General features: G+C 42.1%; 1 protein-coding gene across 1 annotated transcript in view; it reads right to left on the bottom strand.

Moving 5' to 3' along the window:
* ZFHX4 (zinc finger homeobox 4) overlaps window positions 1–15890 on the bottom strand; it is a 175965-nt gene that overhangs the window by 5192 nt on the left and 154883 nt on the right. Inside the window, 5 exon segments of the mRNA XM_044382737.3 lie at window positions 6790–11971; window positions 11973–12199; window positions 12884–13001; window positions 13542–13742; window positions 13983–14116. Coding sequence (XP_044238672.3) covers window positions 6790–11971; window positions 11973–12199; window positions 12884–13001; window positions 13542–13742; window positions 13983–14116 — 5862 coding nt within the window.

Raw genomic sequence — 15890 nt, 5'->3', positions numbered from 1 at the left:
AATGAAACCACGGCTCAGGATGGAAAAGGGAATTGTAAAAGGCTGCGCCTTTCCTGAGTATGTTTTTTAGAGGCAAATAAAGTTGACTGCAAAAGGAACAGACTAGGAGCCTTATGGGTGGTAGTTCGTTCTTGAAGGAGTACAGCCCACTAACCAATCGATCAGGGCAAGGACTATGAGGGAGGTCTACGGGCTGATGCAAGAATTAACCAGGAGAAGGTGGATCAAGTTTAAATTATTAGTGCATCGCTATGGAGAGAATGATCATAGATTTAGGACAACAACCTTTTTAATAACGTTCAAAGTCTCACCCCTATGCTAAATGCGACATCTTAGTGTTAAAAAAAAAAAAAGAAAAGAAAAAGAAAGAAAGAAAGAAAGAAAGAAAGAAAACAAGTGATACAAAAACTGCATGCTTCTATTTCTTTAGCTAGAGAACAAACTTTAATTAGACTTCACCCAGCCGAGAAAGCTTTTCTTAGGCTTAGCATTCAAGATACTCTGAAGTCCTCAACATCACTCTCAACTTGACCCTAATCATTATCATATTATTGTCAATTAGCTTAGCTTATTACTGGCTGCTCTTCTTTGTAACCTCACCACGCCCAACTTTTCTCTGACTTGCTTTGCAATAATTTCTGAAGTTGTATTAGTGATAATCTCTAAGGAATTCCCATCACATTAGAGAATAGTTTTCCGATATCCTCAATGGTAAGTGGGGACAGATGCTAAAAATTCCATTTTTTGAAGTAAGAAAATTGAGTCTGAGAGCAGTTGGGTCACTTGACAGAGAGAAATCTAGGACTCAATAGGAGATGAGTTTTGGGGAAACTAAATTTTATAGCTGCCACTTAAAGTTCTTGTCTAACTGAGTCAATTTCAAAAGCTAAAAAATACAAATATTCAAAATGCACAAAAAAAAATCCTTGAAAATAGCATTGTATTTCCAGGAGAAACCAATAGCAAGTATCCATATTTTATAGAAGAATGGCTGACACCTTGGAAACACACTGAAATGAAAATGGCTTAAGATTTGCAGGGGAATGGTAGGAATGAATGAATGAATTCCTGAATCTTTAATCCAGTTTGGTATGATAGACTCCTTGGATTCATGGGACACAGACTAGCTAGCCCTAAGAAAATTGTGAAGTAATGGAGTTGCTTTTGGAGTCCCAATCCCTCAACTCCCTTGCCTTTATTCAGGCACTACTAGGCCTTTCTTCTTTTCACTTGCTTCTCTATTAAATTGTATTTGTGAGAAAGAACCAATAATTTGAATGCACCTATTTTTTTTCTTTAAAGATTTATTTATCTGAGAGAGAGAGAGAGAGAGACAGAGACACAGAGAGAGAGCAGGAGCACACATGCATGGAGGGATGGGAGGGGGAGGGAGAAAGGAAGAGAGAGAAAGAGAATCCAAGCAGACTCTCTGCTGAGTGCAGAGCCCAATGCAGGGGCGGGGGGGGGGGGGGGTCAAACCCAGGACCCTGAGATCGTGACCTGAGCCGAAATCAAGAGTTGGAAACTCAAACAACTGAGCCACCCAGGTGCCCCTAAATACACCTATTTCTGAAATTGCTTTATACTAGATTATATAATTTGGGGTTTCTTCCTGCTATAGTATTCTGATTTCATGATGTTCTATGCTATTTTCCATTTCACAGAGGATAATTCATTAAGTCAAAAGCATTAATATCTAATTACAGAATTCCAGGCCTGAGTGATTCAGGTGGAAGAAGCTTTACTCAGGACAGAAGAACCTTCCTTGCATTGTTAGAATGATACAGTGATGGGACTCAGCTTCTTCTGCCTCTTCATAAAGTCAACCTTAGTTCTAGGTCTAGTTCAACTAGACTTCATACTCAATAATCCCATACTCCCCTCCACACTTGCTTTTGCCCCTTACATCTGAGAAAATTGCTGGCTCACTATCTCTCTGACATGATAATTTAAGGTGAGAAATTTTAAGGAGCTAAAAGACTTAAAACAACAATGGTAGTTAGAAAGCAAAAAGGATCAATAGTTGTTGGCTCAGGCTTTCCCATCAGATGGGGTCTACAAGTTCCCATCTAGAGGACATATGATGAATTGGCATGAAAATTTTCAGAAGACTGCAATAGTATTCCTAACTACTACAGTCTAAGACTATCAGAGATTTTCAGGAATTCAACATCTTGAGGAGTAATCAGATTAAATAATTAGCTATTAAGGGTGCCTGGGTGGCTCAGTCAGTTAAGGGTCTGCCTTTGGCTCAGGTCATGATCCTAGGGTCCTGGGATTGAGCCCCACATGGGGCTCTCTGCTTGGTGGGGAGCCTGCTTCTCCCTCTCCCTCTCCCTCTGCCTGCTGCTCCCCCCACTTATGAGCACTCTCTCTCTGTTAAATAAATAAATAAAACCTTTAAAAAAATAATTAGCCATTAGGTAAAAAGCCAACTGATAGATGAAAAGAGGAAATAGAAGAGAAAAACTGAATGGTAATCCTGATACAGAATAAGTGGTAACTATAAATTAAATGCATGTCAAATTTTCATTGTTACCAAGTTATAGTGCTAAAGATACATTTGTTCCTATTCCCTAACTCCTACTCCAGTTCATTGGAAATTCACTGAGAGAGAAAAGTTTTTATACAAATAATCTCCTATTATCATTATTTTGTTTGGTTTTATTCTCTTGGAACAGCTGCCTATTCCCGAAAGTTACACTTTTGGAACAAAATCCTGTCTCGCAATGAACTTAGATACAGCTATTTTCCCTCAGGTTTCCTGATCTTGGTCTCCCAGAGGGAAAATTTATTTTTGAGGTGAAAATAAAACTTATTATGTACATGGAGCCAAAGACAATTGTGCTAAAATTATGAAAGACTTTCTCTTATCTAGATTTACCCCAAATGTGCTAGTAAATTACACTGAAGTATGAGAAAAATGCAAAAGGCATGTTCTAACGTTCTGTTTAAGGAAACTGGGTTAGACAGTATTTCCAAACACTAATGGAAGATATAAAAATCAGACCCTGCTTAAAACAATAAAGTAAATAAGTTAAAAATAGAAAATCAAGTTAGTATTCTATTCATCTTGAGCAAAATGCCAAAGGAAGCCAACATCCTCAAGGATTAATCGTAAATTTTGGAGCACCTGGGTGGCTCAGTTGGTTAAGGGTCTGCCTTTGTCTCAGGTCATGATCCCAGGGTCCTTTCTCAGTGGGGAGTATGCTTGTCCCTCTGCCCCTCCCCCTGCTCGTGCTTTCTCTCTCTCTCTCAAGTAAGTAAATAAAATCTTTTTAAAAAAGGATTAAATGCAAATTTAAAGTTTTTGAATTTTTTCCAGGTGTACAGGCATGTGATTTCCTATTGCCACTTGCCCTTTTTGCATATGATCATGAGAGAAAAAGACAAATGTGGAAATTTTTTAAGCAGAAAGTAATTCATTTTAGTAGCAAATGAGTACTAGTCATTAGTGATGCTGAACAGAGGGCTGGGTCATCATTTGGGAAACAGGCACACATGATGCATATTACCCTTGAAAGGGCCTTCTTATGGTCTTGAAAGATGAAATAATTTGAAGGGTTGTTGGAAGCAAGGTAAGTATTAAAGCTGGTAAAGCAGAAGAGCAATTACACCCAAAATAGAACAAAGTGGGTGATCAAACCGGAAAATTTAGAGGATGATAAATACTAACACTGAACATGTACATTACCATTTAAATCGGTGTTGGCGTGTAGGCTTTGGAATCAGACATTACTTTATGGCACGTGTCATAGTCAATGGAGTCCCTTTGTTGTGATTTCCTTAGGATCAAGCCCCTCAGATTTACCTTCAAAGAGATGGGTTCTCTTTAAAATGAAGGCTTTTCTATAAACAAATCCCATTGAAGTGGGCCCAAAATGAACATGTCCTATTCTCAAAGTTTATTCGTGTATATATATATATATATATATATATATATATATATATATATATATATCAAGCTGTGGCAAGCTCGCAGGGCATATGAGAAACTCAGATATATGCTACTTAGGAAGTGTTTTTCTCCTTTTGATTTCACCTCACTGGTTTGTCTATCTATCCCCTGAAGCAGAGGAAATACTTATTTGAGGAGAAAGAACACAGTGGAAAGATGATGATAGAAGGACGGAGAACCACAGCCCCACTCTACTCAGAATCTAATCAGAAGATTCAGCATTACCCACCACAGGTAAATTAGCCCAAAAAAGGATGGGAACTGGAAGCGTGGGAACTTAGGCGCTCAGACAGGATCCTCCTGCTAGTGGTATTCCCACTGTGTTGATGTTTAAACAAAGAAGGAATTCAAGAGAAATTGCAAATTCTAGTAGGTATGTTCACAGACCCTTTCTCTTTGTACCATTCTCTGGTCTGTTTTGGTCTAGGACTGAATAAAGCAACAGATTCAAAGGGCCGAGTTCCTCAACACCTGACACACGTATAGATACTGTTCACTGAGGACATGCCTCCGACATCCTCCTGCAGCTGATACTTACAGACAGAGCCCACATTTCTGGGGGGGGGAGGGGAGAAGGATATAAATTATATTTATGTTGAGTTGAACGAGGAGAAAGGTTAGGTTATTTAAGTATTTCATAACCATCTCTCTCTTCCCTTCTCACTTTCCCTCATACAGGCCCTCTGGGTGCCGGTTTTTGGAGTGATGGACCAGAAGGGCAGTCAGGGAAGGACCCACTGTCCAAGTAAAGGCCTGTGATCCAGCAAAAACACGATGCTCTGGCTGCCATTGAAGGGGGTGACTCCCCAGCCAGCATCAGTCAAAGCAGATTATAGATTAAAGGCACAGACCCTTAAACTGCTCTTAGTGGATGTGAAGTATCAAATTTTACTCTATTTCACATAATATTTTATTTTAAATTTTATATAACTAAATTTTACATAACTGTCCATAGGAGTTTTTCCACACCAGACATTATGTGGAAAATCTCTATTTTACCTAACTGATCATAGGAGTTTTTCCACATAAGTCATTTTTCTATGTGTCAATAATCACAGTGACATGTGAAGTGGGACAGGAAGACTAATATATTCATACGCAAAAACCAAGCACTGCATTACTCTTAAAACAATTATGTCTGACTTAATTTAAATGTATAGCTAAATCATGCAATTGTAGCTTTAACATTTTCAGGCCCCAAGATTATCCAGATAATTAAGCCCAGAATATTACTTAGGGGCAAGGTAGTTAGTATGATAGTTAAGGGAAGGGCCGTTGAAGAATTGTTCTTGGGCACATTCCTTATATGTGTAGGTCTATTCTGCTTCTCTCTAATGCCAACTAGTCATTCTGGACAGGGGAAACCGTAGCAGCCAGCGGTGGTCAAAGGGCCATTCCTATCATTGTTTTCATGTCTCCCAAACTCAAAGTGAAAATAGAAGTATCTTCGTACAATCACATGGCAATTTTGGTTTTTAGAAGAGAAAGATGAAATTGAAAAGTTTGAAATTTATGTAAAAATCCAATTAGTGAAAATGAGAAAAGCTCTGTGTGTTTTGGAAACTTTCTAGATACATGCAATTAATTCATTCTAAATAATGTCAAAATTTCCTTACAAAAAGGAAAAACATTGCTGGTGTTTTCTTGGTTTTTGTTTTTGGTTTTTTTTCTTTGAAAATCACTGTTAATTTGAAAAATAAAACTTACTTTAAGGAAGAAATTATAAGAGAGCCCTTTTTTTTCTACTTTGCATAGTAATGTTTGTATAACATATAAAACAATAAAACATATAACGTTCATTATGTTTGGCTGTGTGATTGCCTAGCACACTATATTCAATTTTTTCAAGCCAATATAATAGGATGCTTATTTTTACTCACAAAATCTAAAGCGCATAAATTATATTTCTCTTGATGAACACAGAATTGGATTCATCATCTGGGGTTGCCTCAAACAGCTTTACAATTTAGTTATGACTTAATTATAGATGTGGGGTAGTGGGGAGGTAAAAAGTCATAGAGTAATATGAATATATCTCTAAGGTTGTAAATTTATTGAAGTAGCAAGTAACAATGGGTGCTACATAAATCAAAATCTTATAGCAATGCTAAATTGTAAATTATCACAGAAGTCATCTTTTTAGGAGTTAAACTTTGAACATAAGCTTTTTACCTGCTAGGTGTAATGTAGGAGAATTCCTATGTCTAGAGGGCCCTTAACTTTTGAACTTCCTGGCACTGAAGGAGGAGGAGGAGGAGAAGAAGAAGAGGAAGAAGAAGGAGGAGGAGGAGGAGGAGGAGGAGGAGGAGGAGGAGGAAGAGAAGAAGAAGAAGAAGAAGAAGAAGAAGAAGAAGAAGAAGAAGAAGAAGAAGAAGAAAAACAACCAAGCTCAAAACAAACAAACGAACAAACAAAATTTTTCCTTGGAAAGAACATAAATTAAGATCCAAAAAATGTATTATTTAATGCTTTGCTTTATTAATATGTATATTGAATATTATGTCACATGTTTGTGTTAAAATGCCATTTAAATCAGTATTAAAGTAATTATATAAAAGGAATACTTCTCTTAAGACATAAGGATGTAATGATATAAATAATTACTATCTTTCTGAGACACTGCTATGACCTGCCTAGTCTTTATTTTCCTGCAGGCTGACTTACTTCCTGGTTCTTAATTATAGTCACTAAAATATCTATTTCCGAGAAGGTAAAGGTGTCACTTACTGAAATTAAAAGAGATCCAAACGTATATCCTGTTCTTGGTTACATGTGATTGGCTGCCTAATATTAATTAATGAATTAGACTGACTCGCCTTGAAATGACTTACTGTTTGAATTTTGTGGAAATCCAGGCAAGGAGGATGGACCGTTCATTCCAGGGAGTAGAACCGGAGGGAGGCCTGGGAGTCCTGGATAGGCTGCTGGCAGACTGATGCCATGGAGGGAGCTGCTGTCCATCATGCTTGGCTGCTGTACCGCTAAGCCCAGCACATCTGAAGCTTTCTTTATACGGTCAAGTTCTTGCTGTGCCATCAGCTGTCGAACGGTGGTCGGAGCCAAGTAATCTTTCTCCCGATCAAGCTGGCTCCCAACGGTCTCCCTCACTTTTGAAATGTGCTGTTTGGAGAAAATATGATCTCTGATGGACAAGCGGGCAGAGTACTTCACCCCGCAGAGGGTACACTCTGGTTTGGTGCCTTCTGTTCCACTCTGATTAATCATGAAAGGCTTCCCTATGTTAATTTTAAATTTCTTTTCCTTTGCCCTTGCATTCTGGAACCACACCTGGACCACGCGTTTGGGCAGGCCGATCTCATTGCCTAGCATTTCGCATTCTTGCATGGTTGGAGTTCGGTAGTCACTGAAGCAAGCCTTGAGAACCTTGAGTTGAAGGTTGCTCATTTGGGTTCTGAAACGCTTGTGACCTGGTCGATCGTTGCTTTTGGATTTAAAAGGATTGCTGGATCCAAAGGGGTTTGGTGAACTCGGGTCAGCGATGCTGGAGGATTCACTGCGGTCAGCGTTGTCGTCGGGGTCGTCCGTGATATAAAAGCTTTGGTCGTGGTCACCGTCTTTATCGTTGAAGTGTATGGAGGGGCTCGTGAGAGAAAAGAGAAATTTTTCGTCGCAAACCTCCGTGGTGGGTGTGGTTGCGGGTTTTGGCAAAGTGTCGAGAGTTTTGGGCTCTTTAGGAGACAAAGCCGGCTTCACATCTCCGGAACTTCCCGTGGTGCTTTCCATCTCAGCATTGCCCTCATCGCCGGTGGTGGCGTCGCTGATGGCTGTATTAATCGACGAAGTCTCATCAAAATCCGTTTTGTTTTGATCATACCCCGCCTCGGCAGGAGGGGCGTTTAAATTCTCTACATCCTCCGAACACTCTGCTTTGAAAGAAGAAGGGCTTAAAAGATTCTTCGGCGACAGCTCTGCTGTTTTACTAACAGGTGTTGACACTGTAGAAGCCAATTCATTCTCACTTGATAGATCAATTTTAGTTAACGGCAAAGACGGATAATCAAAATAAATGTATTTCTGAGGGCTCTCTCCCCCATCTTCTGTTGATATTAAAGGGCTCGGCGGCAAGCTGTAACCTGCCTGCTTTCCTTCGTTCCAGTGCCGAGAGCGAATGTGGCTTTCTAAGGCCGACTTTGCCTTGAACAGGGCTCGGCAGAAAGGACACCGTTTGTGAGACTGTGCTGGGCCCACCGCCCGGAACTGGCCTTTCCTTTCTCGAGCTCGCGTATTCTGGAACCAGACTTGCACGACTCTTTTTTTCAGCCCCACCTCACGTGCAATGTGATCGAGCATTTTTCTGGTCGGATTGGAATCCAGCAAGTATTTTTCGTAGAGTATTTCCAGTTGTTCCGGGGTGATGGTGGTTCTCAGGCGCTTATCGCGGTGCTGGTCTTCGCCACTGTTCCCTCCCTCCTTCTCACTGCACGCGTTGTCTTCTTTATCGTCCAGTTTCCTCTTGAGGGAGGCAGCGACAGTGGCCGGCGTGTTCGTGTGCGAGGAAGCGGTCTGAGGTGGCATCTGCGCCAGAGAACCGCTCAGCAGCTGGCCAGTCATCAGCGGGTTGTTGGGGTCGAATATCATGTAGGGCATATCCATGGGCCTTTCCAAGAACGGAGAGTGAAGGAATTGGTTTTGAGCAGCAAGGAAGTGCATGTGCTGGTGCTCCTGCCAGAGTTCCAGAGTCGGGAAGGCAACGGTACACTGATCACATTGGTATTGTAGTAACTGCGGAGGTAGACTGTTCTGGAGAGAAGTCATGGAAATCTGCAGTGGGCTGGAAGGGACCGGGGTTTGAGAGGCCGAGGGAGGTCTTCCGATGAGCTGGGGCTGTTTTGGCGGCTGGGGCTGCGGCGGGGCGGCCGAGGCCTGGGGCGGGTCTGAGGAAGTTGAGGCTAATGGCAGGGCTGGTTTGGTGCCTTGAGAAGGGGGAGTGGGGTCACTCTGCTTTGGCTTTTCTGTGGGATATTCAGGCTTCGGAGAGGTCTTCTCGAGTTCTGGTTTGGGTGACGGAATCAGGGGCGTGCTGGTCCCGGAGCCAGAGCCTGCTGCGGGGGCGGCGGTGCCCTTGGCGGCCTCCGTCTGACCAGCCACGGTGCAGTGCTTATACACTACTTGGTCGGTGGCGTCCATGGAGTCTTCGGTCTGGCTTTCATCTTGAGCGTCATCGTCTTCATCCTTGTAACACTGCTTTTTCTGGTGCGTGATCAAGTCAAAGATCCTGGGGAAAACCACATTGCACTTTTTACATTGGTACTGCATGTTGCTCGTTCGGATATACCGCTCATTCGTGAGTTCTCTTTTCTCGTTGTCTTTAGTTTCTGCTTGATTCTCGTAACTCTTGCGTGCTTTCTGACGAGCGTTCTGGAACCACACGACGATAACCCGGGTAGGTAGGTTGAGAACCGTGGAAAGTTGTTCTATTTCATCATCTTTTGGGTAAGCGTTTGTGTCAAAAAAGTCCTGCAGAACCCTAAGCTGGTAGTCAGTAAATCGCGTTCTCGAAGATCTCTTGCTGAATGACGCATCTGACTTGTAATGTTCTAAAGAGGAGGGCTGCGGATCAATTCTGATATCTTCCAAAACAGTTATGGGGGGGTTACTGAAGTTGTACGGTGAGTCCTTATTCCTCTGTCGTTCCTTAAAAAGTGTATTTCGAAACCAGTGCTTGATAACCTTTTGAGAGAGCCCAGATTTCTCTGCCATTTCCTGGATCTGTTCTTCGCTTGGAGAGTTATTGATGTCAAAATAAGCCCTCAGGATTTTTAGCTGGTCGTCTGTGATTCTCGTCCGTGGGCGTTTGAACTGAGAATGCCTTAAGAAGTTGGGATCTAATCCGAGCTGTTGCTGGCAAAGCTGAGTGAGATCTGCAGAGAGAGTGTCCATCTGGGGCAGCTGCAGGGCGAGCTGGGGAGGAAGTGCAGGGTGCTGCACGGGCTGCATCATAATGGAAGGAAAGAGTGGAAGGTCAAGAGAAACAGGCAGCTGCACCTGCGGGGGAGCAGACGGGGGAGGAGGTGGGGGAGGAGGCGGGGGAGGCGGTGGCGGTGGCGGCGGTGGGGGTGTGGGTGGCGGCGCTTGTAGAGGAGTAGAAACCGTGCTCGGGAGTTTTACAGGACCCAAGGAGGAAGGCTGTGGAGGAGCTGGAGGCAGAGGGGGAGGGGGAGGTGGTGGAGGTGGCGTTTCTGGTGAAGATGGCGAGATTGGATAAAGCTTGTCATAGGCCTCCCTGTATTGCCGAGCAAATTTTTCTAGTGCTCCGTATGGAAAAAATTGCCCATGGACATGTTCTTGGTGACTCTTTAGGATAAGAACATTGGAAAACAATTTACCACACGTTCCACATTCCAGTTTATCAGTGTTTTCACCTTCACCACTTTTGCCCTTCTTCTGGACCTTCTGCCTGTTTTCGTTATACTGAATGACCAGTTCAAAACCAAAGTTTTCCAGTAGAGCCTTGGCAGCGTTTCCTCTGGCCCCTGAAGCTATTCGGGGTGGCGGGATGCATGGTTCCAAAGATTTTTGCTTCTTCGCGTCCTTGCCTTCTTTGAGTCCTTCACCCTCACTTGCATATTCTTGCTTTGGCTTTTCTTGCTTTTCTACAATCTCCTCTACCTCCTTGTAAGATGGCACGTCCTTCATGATGGGGCCGTCGGCACTGGCTATGTTCGCTTGCTCTTGTTTCAGTAACTTGCTTGCCACCTGCTGCTGCTGCTGCTGGGGCTGCTGCTGGGGCTGCTGCTGGGGCTGCTTCTGGGGCTGCAGTGGGGGCTGGGTGGCCTGGTACTGTTGTGCTTGTTGCTGTAGCATTTGGAGTTGAGTTTGGCCAACATGATGCTGGGTTTGAATCTGCTGCTTCAGGTCTTCAAGCAAGGATCCCGCCATTCCCGTCATGCCCGGCATACCAAATGTGGCCGAGCCCGGCAAGCCCAAATCCGGCCCCAAGCTGAACTCCGTCCCGGGGATGTAGAACGGAAAGAGAAACTGAGGCTGCTGGAACTGCAACAGTGCTTCCGGGGTCACAGGGAAATGAGGCAAAAAGGCTGGGTTTAGAAACTGAGGCTGAAAGAACGCAGCTTGCTGCTGTAACTCGTGCTGGAGTTGCATCTGAATTTGTGCTGGTGACTGCAGCGGGTGGTGTGGAGGTTGAGCAGAGATTAATTCCGGGCTTGGCTTTTTATTTAATTCTTTGGCATCTAAGTGGGTGTCCTTGCTGCTGATGGTTGCTAAACTCATGGAATCTAACATTCCCTGGCCGGGACTGCTGTTGGCTGCCAGGCTGTGCCCACCAGCCACGTGGCCGCTGGGCTCCAGCTTGGCAGCCCGCGCCTTGGTCTGGTGGAGCACGGACCTCATGTGGATTTCCAACGTCGAGCTTTGGCTGTACGCAACATTGCAGATGCTGCACTTGTAGGGTTTGTTGTCTGTGCTGCTGTTGGTTTCTTGCGGAACGGGACTGGAGGCTTCCTGCAAAACCTTTTTCAACTTATGCAGATGAGACACTGAATTATAATGGACCAAGAGAATGTTCTTTTGGGTGAACGACTCTTTACACACTGTACATTTATACGGGCGCGATGGGTCAAGGAATTTTTCCATCGTAAAATTTGGCCCTTTTCTGAAAGGTAAGGTCCGCTTTGGTTCAGAGCCCATGTCGTCTGGAATAGAGCTACTGTCACTCCCTACAGGACTTGCCTTCCCTTCATGGTCCACCTCATACTCTCTCTCCATTTCCTGCTCTAGGGCGTGGTCGTCCTGCGCCATTGTCTCACTCTCTGCCCAAAGTTCGCCATTCACGGGCAAGGAGGCATAGAGCTGTTGAAGTTCAGCCTCGCTCAGTTCGGGGTGGCCTGCTTCCAAGTGTTTTTTTAAAGCCTGGAATGTACGGAAACTACGCTGGCAGAGATTACACATCGTCGCGGCCCGAATCGCATGATACTGGGAATGTATCTGAAGCTTCTGCATAGTCTTAAAAGCCAAGCTGCAGTGGTTACAGCGGGTACTTATAAACATGGCGGTCGGACACGGAGAGGGGCTGTCTTTTCTGCTGCTCGCTTAACTGATCCTGTAGAGTGTCAGGGAGTTTCACATCCTTGCTGCTATTTTTACTCCATTCTGACACTTCCATGGGCTCTTTACTTGGTTTCTGCTCCTCACTCTTTATTTCCACGCTAGCCTTTGAATCATCAAGACCGGCCATACTTTTGTCATCCACTGGACTTTCGCCTGTGTAGAAGAAAGCACAAATATGTCGCTTACAGGAAGAAAGCCTAATGCTTAAATGCCAGTAAATATAGTAAGTAGGACCTCTAAAGATTTCTGTTTAATCGATTCTTTTTTTTTAAAGTAGGCTCTGTGCCCAGCATGGAGCCCAATGCGAGGCTTGAACTCACAACCTGAGATCAAGAGTCCAGACCCTTAACCAGCTGAGCCACCCAGGCGCTCCTAATTGATTCTTTGAAGAAATACTTATCGAGCAACTACTATGTGCCAAGCAGTGTACTGGGTGCTGGGGATGTAAATGTGAACAAGAAATCACCCCAGACCTCAAGGAATTCCAGGATAGGAAAAAAAGCAAGTTCAAGGTAGTTATAGTATGTTGCAATCAGCATGATATCAAGGGCCATGACCTCAGTGTTCAGGAATTAGGACACACAGAATATTCTTGGTCACTGACAGTTAGGTCTCCTAAAAGCAGTTACAGATAGCCAGATACTTAATGTGCTTTGGAAAATGCAGCTCTTGGAAACACCACAGTTGCTTTTTTCCCCCCTCATTTTTTCCTTCCTTAAAAAAAATAAAAATAAAAAAAAAGCCAAAAAAACTTTGATAGTAATGATCCTGGAACATCACCACACATGTGAGCCCCCGAACGTGTTTTCTGCAGAAACTGTGTCCAGGCTGGCATACCTGAATATTTCCCAGATCCCTCAGCTGGGATGGCTGCGGGTGTGTCCCGCTCCGATTTCTCAGAGGCAGCTGCTGGCAGTAGCAAACTGTTGGGCATCATCACATCAGGCACAGGCACCTGTGATAACCAAAGAGGTTTGCGTCACGTGCAGCCCAGAAATCAGACTCCATCATATCTGTCAATGGGCGGTAGCCTATCCCACTTCCTTTTTCCCAAAAGAAAGCAGGGACATTTTGTGGATCTCACAGGCCAAGGCTATCCTTTCGAATTTTAGATCAATGCTGTTGCAATACTGTATTCCTTTCTTTTTAAAAAATAGGAATTTGAAGGTTTTTGTCGGCCTATTTTTTTATAACGATGATCAGGAAAGTTTGAGAATCAACGTGCACACGTGAGTCATTTAATTAACATTACAGGTACAGAAGAAGTAAGACAGTAAAACATGTCACTGAATAAGGTATGCCTCGTATCGTGTTTTCTTTCTCCGTAAGCAAAAGAGACAACAAATAAATGGGCCTTGGTTGTGATTTCTAGAACACAGGCTGTAAGAGAGCTTTCAGTAGGCAGAAAACAAATTTCTAACCAATAATTACAGATTTCACGTTGATACTTTTAGAGAGATCATGTCACACCCGCGGCAACATTTGGTCTCCTTACTGTCATAAGCAGCTTCTCCACACAATCTGGAGACACGCTGTGCAAATGCGTCAGATGTAGCTGGAGGTGCATTTTGTTGCTGAGGACGTCCTGGCAGAGGGGACAGCAGATGACGGGCTGCACCGAGTGCTGTGACAGGACGTGCATCTGGATACGACTTTGGTCCCTACTATTGTAGTTACAATAAGGACACTGAAAGAACTAGAGAATATGGAATAAACATGGCTGCTGTTAGTGGATGGACTCGGATGACTTCAGAACATTAGAAGTAACACCGAGAGTTAACTATAATGCTGAGCACAATGTCTACATACGTTTCAACAGCATGAACTCGTTTGGGGCTCTAAAACTACCAGGAGCAATAATAATAATAATAATAACAATAACAATAATAACAACAATAAAACAGGTTTACACAGCAAAGGGAAAAAACACTTGTACCTGTTCATGACAGAATTTATTGTCCTCTGTAGGTTTTGATCTTTTTGTTGCAACATCCTCTTCTTTCGCCAGCAGGAGTGGCTGGGTCCCCCCTCCCACACTGACTTTTAGCTCCTTTTCTGGTGTGATTATTCCTGATTCCCAAAAAAGAATAGAACACCTCAATTTTAAAAGACGCACAACATCAAATTCTGAAAAATTGTATCTTTTTCGAATAGCTCTGACTCTAAATCCACCGAATCATAAAAATGACTGAACAAACACTTTTAAATGATGCGAACCTCAAAAGGCAAAAAGCACACTTCTTTTTATCTACTAAGTGGGCTTTATAAATATATTTTAAAATGTACTCCTGTCTCATGTTTAGATAACCCTAGGTGACCTTGAAAGATTCATCCATAACACATGCTCTCTGGTGTCTCAGAATGCCTTTATCACATTAAAGCTAATCTACTCCCATTCACAAATGCTAACTTAGAAAATAGTTACTTTTACTAATGTTTAATTACTTATCTCTTTTCTAAAATTCTTGGACGCTGAACACATTTCAAAATACCAAGAAGAACTGACTAATTATAATTCAGAAACGAAAATAATATTTTCACATGGTGAATATAGGATTTAAAAAATTTACTATACATTCCATATCTGTTGCTGCTTTAAGTGATTTATACTTTATTTTAGATGTTTCAGCAGTTGGCTGTACACATAACATTATGGTCCAAATCTCAAGAAGACAATAGTTTTATGAGGTTAATCCGAATATTCGGCGTTAAAGATGGTTTAGAATTTTGCCTAGATGGGCAATGTAATGTGCGGGAGCTTCACACGTGTCAAAGAAAAGAGTGCAATTCTAATTTCCCAATCTAACAGAAAATTCTTTCCAGCATCAATTTTCCCGATAATCTCCTCTGTGAGGCTGGATATTACAGCGACATTGGGTAGGCATGTCACATACATCTCACGACAAACACAAAACCTCATTTACCATCCATTCCAATCTCATCATAGCGCAGCATCATCTGACCTTTTTTCTGCTGTTTATTATGAGTATTTCTAATTTTAACTTTCAATTTTCACCATCTTCCAGTCAATTTGCAACTAAATTATTTCCAGGGTGAGGACACTATCACTGGACAACTGGGTGCAAATACATCTTGAAATGCAATGAAGCTAAACCATTGATTGCTATCAGACCCCGCGTAAATATAGAGTCTAGGCGTAATCTGATTGTATGCTGTGCATGAAGATTTATCTTGATTTTTTTTCAATCCACATACGGTTCATATAAATGAACAAATTGCACCTTATTGCAAAATAACCCAGTTTTAATTTAAAAATAAGGTCAAGGATGTTATGGAAACAAAGTAAAAATGAACCAGAAAATATGTTCTTTTTCTGTCCTGAATAGAGAAGCCTGTTTTCGAACATATAAATAATTTTAGGAATTTCAAATTCAGAAAGAAATTTAAAAGTAAGACTGACTCTGAGGAGACCAAAATTAAAATAGAATTTAAATGACACGATGACAATAATTTTATCCCCTTGAGGTTTGTGGTAGGTACAGAATTAGTGCTGCACTTTCAACAAATTACACTGCCTTTGATTTCTAGATTTACAAACACTAGATTTTATTTGAATGAGTACATTTGTCATATATATATATATACATATACATATACATATATATATATATATATATATATATATATATATATACACACACATACCTTGGAGAAATTTAGATTCTTTGTAAATATTTGAAAAAATAATTTATCAAATTTGTATTTGAAAAAACTTAAGTTTGAGATTAATTGAATAATTTCATTACATTGATTAAACAATATCCAAGTATTTGATAACCAAAAGATAGGTTAAAACAGGAATGTGTATCTCATACTTAATTCT

This window comes from Ursus arctos, unplaced genomic scaffold, assembly GCF_023065955.2.
Source record: "Ursus arctos isolate Adak ecotype North America unplaced genomic scaffold, UrsArc2.0 scaffold_6, whole genome shotgun sequence".
NCBI lineage: Eukaryota > Metazoa > Chordata > Mammalia > Carnivora > Ursidae > Ursus > Ursus arctos.
Note: the sequence above shows the minus strand (reverse complement) of the source record. Positions and strands in the feature narration are given on the sequence as shown.